Below are 7,016 nucleotides of genomic sequence, written 5' to 3'. Positions count from 1 at the left end.
GTAACTTATAAAGAAAAAAAAGAGGAATGTTTGTTATGTATTGTTGTCGTGTGAAATGTCAAAGGCTTTGTTTTTATTTATACACGTACTAAACTTGTATTTTCAACCTTCACTAATTTGATTTATTTGAAAATTTAAACTTTTTTCTTTTTGAGAAAATGAGCTGCTTAAATATTAATGGGTATTCACATTCATTCTTATCATAACACTCTTTTTTAGATGTCCATTTAAGATTATACCTCATTCAAATCTTACTAAAAAAATTCAATGAAAATAAAAATTTTAGTGAAGGAAAAAGAATACAATATTTTTTGAGGGCTGCCTCATTAAAAACTTTGTCAAGAAAAATCCAATAGGGAGAAAAACCTGACCAAGGAAAAAAGAATAGTCTCCCCCTCTTGTTGACATTATTTAATATCTCAAAATCGGCACATCCCAATCTGATGTGCCAATCTTTTAAAGGAGGATTTTGGAAGTGACTTTGTAAATAAATCTACCAGGTTATCACTTGAGCAGATCTGTTAGACATCAATTGCTCCTTGATTTTGAAGATCATGAGTAAAGAAGAATTTGGAAGAAATATGCTTTGTTTTATCACCTTTGATGTATTCACCCTTAAGTTGAGCAAAGTATGTTGTATTATCTTCAAACAAAATAGTTGGAGAAATTTTATGGTCAATCAGTCCACATGATGACAAAATATATTGGATTAAACTCCTGAGCAAAAAATACTCGTGATTTGCTTCATGTATCGCTATAATTTCAGCATGATTAGAAGATGTTGCTGCTATTGTCTGTTTTATGGACCTCATGATATAGCTGTATCACCATATGTGAATAGATATCCTGTTTGAGATCTTTCTTTGTGTGGATTAGAAAAGTATCCTACATCTGCATTGCCAATTAATTGCGACTTAAATTCATATGGATAAATCAGTCCCATATCAACTATTACATGAAAATATTGAAAGATTTATTTGATTCTATTCCAATGTCTTCTGGTTAGAGAGAAACTATACCTTACTAGTAAATTCATTACAAATGATATATTAGGTCGTATATTATTAGTAAGATACATTAGTGCTCTAATGACACTGAGATATGGTACTTCAAGACCAAGGATATCTTCATTTTCTTCTTTAGGACGGAATTGATTATTTTCCACATCCAAAGACCTTACGATCATTGGGATAATTAATGGATGTGACTTATCTATATAAAATCTCTTCAAGATCTTTTTTGTGTATGTTGTTTGATGAATAAAAATCTCATTTTTTGTATGCTCGATCTGCAGGTTGAGACAAAATTTAGTCTTTTCAAGATCTTTCATCTCAAAAACTCTTTTTTAGAGTTTTTATAATTGTTAGAATCTCTTTAGGGGTTCCAATGATATTTAAATCATTAACGTACACTGCAATTATAATGAATCACGATGCAGATTTTTTTATGAAAATACATGGGCAGATATCATCATTCTTGAATCCATTTTTGGCCAGATACTCAATAAAATGATTATACCACATTCGTCCAGATTGTTTTAGACCATATAAAGATTTTTGTAATTTAACTAAGTATAACCTCTGCAAATATTCATTGGATGATTTAAATATCTTTAGTCCTTCAGTAATTTTTATATAGATATCATGATCTAATGATCTGTATAAATATGCTGTAACTACATCCATTAGATGCATATGTAGTTTATGGTATGCGGATAAATTGACCAAATAACGCAATGTTATTGCATCTACTATAGGAAAATATATTTCTTTATAATCTATACCAAACCTTTGTGAAAACTTTATGCAACAAGTCAAGTTTTGTAGTGTACAACTTCACTTTTCTCATTTTATTTTCTCACAAATACCCATATATATCCAACAGATTTTAAATCTTCTGGCGTACAGACTACAGATCGAAAGACTTCACGCTTTGCAAGTGACTCTAACTCAACCTTCATAACTTCTTTCTATTTTTGGCAAGTCATTCCTTTGTCGACATTCTTCGACTGTTTTTGGCTCAAAATCCTTACTTTCATGCATGATGTGTAATGCCACATTATATGCAAATATTTCATTGATAATTATTTTATTTTGGATCCATTTTTCTCCTGTAAAGACATAATTTATCGACACTACTACATTTTGAAGATTTGATAACATTTATTGCTTAACATTTATTAAAGTGTTAGTAATTATTATAAAATTTTATATAAAGTAACATTTATAATGAAATGTTAGTAAATATATATATATATATTTTTTTAAAAAACTTCAAAAATATTACCTATTCCTATAACCCTCTGCAAATTAAATTGGAGACCTAGCCTAACGATTGAAATGGAAGAAAGATCAGGAACCAGCTAGCGCTCTCAATCTCACTCCAAATCTCAGTTCTCCTTTGCACTCTTGCTCTCAATCTCACTGGCGCTCTCAATCGTGCTCCTTCGCTCCTTGAATCTTTCTCGTTTCAACAAATTTTAGGGTTGGATTTGTTATTTTCTGTTTTGAGGTGAGTCTAATGGAGGAGAAGAAGAACCTCTTTTCATATTCTTTCTTCTCTTACTGACTTTGATCCAGATTTGAATCATTCATATGTAATTTCTCACTAATTAAGTTGTTTATTTGAATTTAGATTTTGAATTTAGGTATAAATGAGTTTAATTGCTCCTTCAATTCAGTGGTGGGACTAGCAAGAAAACTTCACAATCAGATTTGATAATCAGAATTGGAGAATAAGAGTGCCATATCTAAGAGTTGAGGGATTGTTGAATTTGATTGTAGAGCTTGAGAGCGGAAGCCACGACTGTGTCCACCGAGAAGGCTTCATCTTCGAACAGCATCTGATTTCTCGTCTTCCATATGAGCCAACTCAGAATCGCCATCAAACTGTACGGAGAAGGAGCTTCGTCGCCGTCAAGATCGATAGAATGAATTGTCGATATCCTCTTCTACTGATGTGGGTAAGTTTCATTTCTCCCAAACCTCTCTTGATTTTTCACATGCCCAAATACAATGATTAATTGATTGCTAGTGCTGGTTACATCTCTTGCAAATTGGAAAAATAGATGGAATACGGTGATTCAGTGCTTGAAGGGTTGGGAGCCTCTCATGAAATCCCCTCCAGAGAAAGATCTTGATCTTCACCGGAATCCTCAGCTGCCACATATCCTTCCAGAGAGCTCGATTTTGCATAGCTTCAGAGCAAAATTCAACCGGTGGGTGATTGAACCTGTAAGCTACCTGGTATCCTCTACTTGTTTCGTACAGACCACTTCTATTAAGAGCTCATATAATTTTATCATCTCCCCTGTTTATACGTGTGGCCAGTATCCTCTCAGAATTTTCAGAATTGAAAGTGTTTGTAATAAGAGTTTGATCCCACTCACCATTGGGTAAAATTAAATTTCTGACATACATAATTGGTGAATTCGGTAGGTTGAGCATTGATGATTGTGAAACGGAGAATGGATAAGAATCAGACAACCACGGGTCTCTAAAGATCTTGATGTTGTTCCCATCACTAACATGCCACACCAGCCCCTTCTTAATGACCTTCCGCCCCTCCAAAATACTGCGCCAACCCCACCAAGGTAAAGTTCCATTCTCAGCATTCATAAAACATGAAGTACTTGCCTTTTAGAATTTTCGACAATAGAGATTGAGGTTGAGTAATAATTTTCTAGCCCTGTTTAACTAGAAGGGCTAAGTTTTGAGCACCCATATCCTTAAAATTTAAGCAAAGGCTATTATTCATTCTTGGATCATATGATTCTTTTATATTTTTTTGCAGTTAGGGTGCAAAATTTTTTTTTTATCTTTTAAATTTTAATTTTCAGGTTTTCACATATTATTTGCATTAGATAATGTAATTAACAAGTATGGGCATAAATTAATGAACTATACTGAGATCTCTATTCTGTTTTGTAATTCATTAAGATTTTTGGTGATTGTGACATGTGGTATTTATCTAAGGTTATTTGAGCTTAACCGAAATGTTTCAGAATAACCGTCTGATAGCTTAGATTTCAGATCATATGCTATGATATTTAGTTTGAATTTGTGTGTATAATTTAGAAATTTTATGAGTATGTTCTACAATTTTCACTATGCAGGTTTCAGATTATATGGAAGGGATCCATTTGTTATGTTCATTGATTGAGTGTTATAATTATTTATTTATTTTTTTTTATTTTGTCTTTCCTGCGAGATACCTACTTTGAAGTTAGAGATACATCAATAGTAAAGACTTGTGCATTGTTCCAAGTCATTGCAGAAAAATGGATTATTAATTTTGTTGCCTGTTATATTTTAGTTATTTCCTAGGTCTAGTATAGTATTAAAAGTTTCAGCTAAATCGATTGCTCGTCTCTTTGGGATCTTAAAAATCAGGGGGGAATTGAAGACGGTGAAGAGCCCAAATTGGCTGCCATTAGAGAGCTTCGAGAAAAAACTGGAATAGCTTCTGCTGAGATAAGTTAGTCATGGATAAGAGTTGGATGCTCAAACCGCGAACTTCTAAGAAGTACTTAGATGGATTAGATGAGTTTTTTGATTTTGCCTTTCATAATGCGGCTGAAGGAACTCAGATTCTATGCCCTTGTAAGAATTGCAATAATTGTTCTTGGGGAAATCGAGAGGATGTTTACGAGCATTTATTTTGTGATGGGTTTGATAAGGGATACAATAAGTGGATATTTCATGGAGAATGTGGATCTTCAAAATTTGCTGAGAATGATGGATCTGAAATACAAGATAACTTGGATAAATTGTTGGAAGAGACTTTCATGATGTCGAGGTAATTTGAAACGAGTCAATTTGATGACGCATTGGATGAGGATGAAAATGAAGAAGAGATTGATGAAGAAACTAAGAAGTTTTACAAGTTGATCCATGATGCTCATCAAGAATTATATCCGGGATGTAAAGATTTTACAAAGTTATCAACTATTGTTCGTTTGCTCCACATAAAGAACCTTCATGGTTGGAGCAACGTATCATTTAATATGTTACTACAACTACTCAATGAATTACTTCCCGAAGGCTCGTGTCTACCATCAACATATGAGGTCTTACTACAAATGAGGATCATTTGAGAAAGGCGGATGCTGCGGCTAAGGAACTCGAAGCTACCGAAGGACTAGTTGATCTCTCGGCTGACCTCGATAAATTGCAAGGAAGATGGAAAATGATATATAGCAGTGCATTCTCATCTCGTACTCTAGGCGGCAGCCGGCCTGGACCTCCCACCGTAAGACTCCTTCCTATAACTCTTGGACAATTCTGTTTCTGAACTAGTATCATGCATGATATAACTGTAAATTGCTTTAGCCTGGTGGCATGAAATATATTTGAAAATGATTCATAATTGTTGAGCAAGTTGCAGATTCTTATAGAAGTCTATTGTTTAGAGATATAAAATTGGTTTTGTTCTTTCACGTATAGTTCTTGACATAGAATTAGAGCCGCTACAAGAGAGGAAAGCAAGAAATGGCTACCTTGGACGAAAGACCCTCTGCCAAGAGGTGGCTTCCTCTTGAAGCTAATCCTGACGTGATCAATCGGGTTACCTCAGCTAATCTGTTCTCTCTCTCTCTCTCTCTCTCTCTCTCTCTCTATTTCTTCTTCAAAAGAGGAGAAGGTTTGAGTTAATTGCATGAATTTCAGTTCCTATGGGGTCTTGGGCTTCCACCAGACGAAGCTGAATCCTGCGATGTTTATGACTTAGACGATGACCTTCTTCAAATGGTTCCAAGCCCTGTTCTTGCCGTCCTTTTCCTTTATCCACTCACCTCTAAGGTTTACTTTTTTTTCAAAAAAGAAAAAATTATTTGAGCTGAATTCTATGCCATTAAGTTAAAAAAAGGGATTCTATACTATAATCTTGTTCATTTTTGCTGCTTCTGATTTTATCAGACCGAAGAAGAGAGTTTGCAACAGGAAAAAAATAAAAAAGGGTAAGTGGACATATCTCCTAGTATGATTATTCCTTTTTCCTTCTGTTCTTTGAGAATTTTTTTTCGCAAAATTGGATAATGGAACCAAAGAATCTGAATATTGGTTAGAATGTAAATGTATGATATATTAGGTCACTGATTATGTAGTTGCTGTTCCGGTGTAGGAAAATAGCAATAAAGTGTATTTTATGAAGAAAACTGTGGGTAATGCTTGTGGTACAATTGGGCTTCTTCATGCTCTTGGGAACATAACTTCTGAGGTCAAGCTTGGTAAGCTTACTTCGTTCACAGTAGTTGCCTAGTTATAGGATTATTGGTGCATTGATCTACTGTTCTTTCTCATTTGCTTTCTGTTGATTTTGTTGTATTCTAGTTTAGGGGTCATTCTTTGACAAGTTCTTCAAAACTACTGCAAGCATGGACCCGATGCAGGTTATTATTTCTTCCTGCCAATGCTTCCTTTCTTTCTTCCTCAAATTGCACAAATAATAGAGATTGACACTAATGGTTATCCAAATATAATGCTCATTTGCCATTTTCGGACATTTATGTGTTTCAGCGTGGTGTATTTCACGAGAATGACAGAGAGATGGAAGTTGCTCAAGTTTTGATGGACTCTCAAGGCAGGTTATTAATCATCTAAGTATATTGAAGAAATTAGAAAATTGACTTATTAGACCAATTTTAATGTTTAAATATCTTTAGTTTAATTTGTAAAGTGGGTGTAGAATATGTAATTGAAAAAAAAATATAATTCAATATTTTGTGCATTTAAATGTTACTAAAAATCTATTGTGATATTTTTTTGTTATTAGCAAAGAAAATCTTTTGTAACATTTATTAGAGTATTGCTATAGAATATCTATTGTAATATTTTTTAAAATGTTATTAGGAAGACTTATTGTGATATTTTTTAAGTATTACATAAAATATCTATTGTAACATTTTTTAAGTGTACAAAAAATATCTATTGTAATATTTTTCTAAGTGTTACAGAAAATATCTATGGTAACATTTTTCTAAGTGTTACAAAAAATATCTATCGTAACATTTCTCTAAG

The 7,016-nt window shown here is 33.3% G+C and overlaps 1 protein-coding gene and 1 long non-coding RNA gene across 4 annotated transcripts; both read left to right on the top strand.

Moving 5' to 3' along the window:
• Nucleotides 2,275-3,417, top strand: LOC107616864. Of its 3 annotated transcripts, none has more exons than XR_002354141.1 (3): nt 2,275-2,511; nt 2,681-2,962; nt 3,034-3,417. It is a non-coding gene; the product is annotated as an uncharacterized LOC107616864 (long non-coding RNA). The 3 variants fall into 3 exon arrangements; XR_002354140.1 differs by having other exon boundaries at nt 2,635-2,962; nt 3,068-3,417; XR_001614675.2 differs by having other exon boundaries at nt 2,276-2,511; nt 3,068-3,417.
• Nucleotides 5,425-6,394, top strand: LOC110266666 (ubiquitin carboxyl-terminal hydrolase 3-like). The gene is made up of 5 exons (XM_021111584.1): nt 5,425-5,564; nt 5,667-5,798; nt 5,916-5,956; nt 6,121-6,226; nt 6,330-6,394. Exons 1-4 carry the CDS (start codon nt 5,490-5,492, stop codon nt 6,146-6,148), a joined length of 276 nt encoding a protein of 91 aa, XP_020967243.1. The 5' UTR covers nt 5,425-5,489; the 3' UTR covers nt 6,149-6,226; nt 6,330-6,394.

Source organism: Arachis ipaensis, chromosome B09 (assembly GCF_000816755.2).
Source record: "Arachis ipaensis cultivar K30076 chromosome B09, Araip1.1, whole genome shotgun sequence".
In the NCBI taxonomy this organism is placed as follows: Eukaryota; Viridiplantae; Streptophyta; class Magnoliopsida; order Fabales; family Fabaceae; genus Arachis; species Arachis ipaensis.
This window is presented reverse-complemented; position numbering and strand designations above follow the sequence as displayed.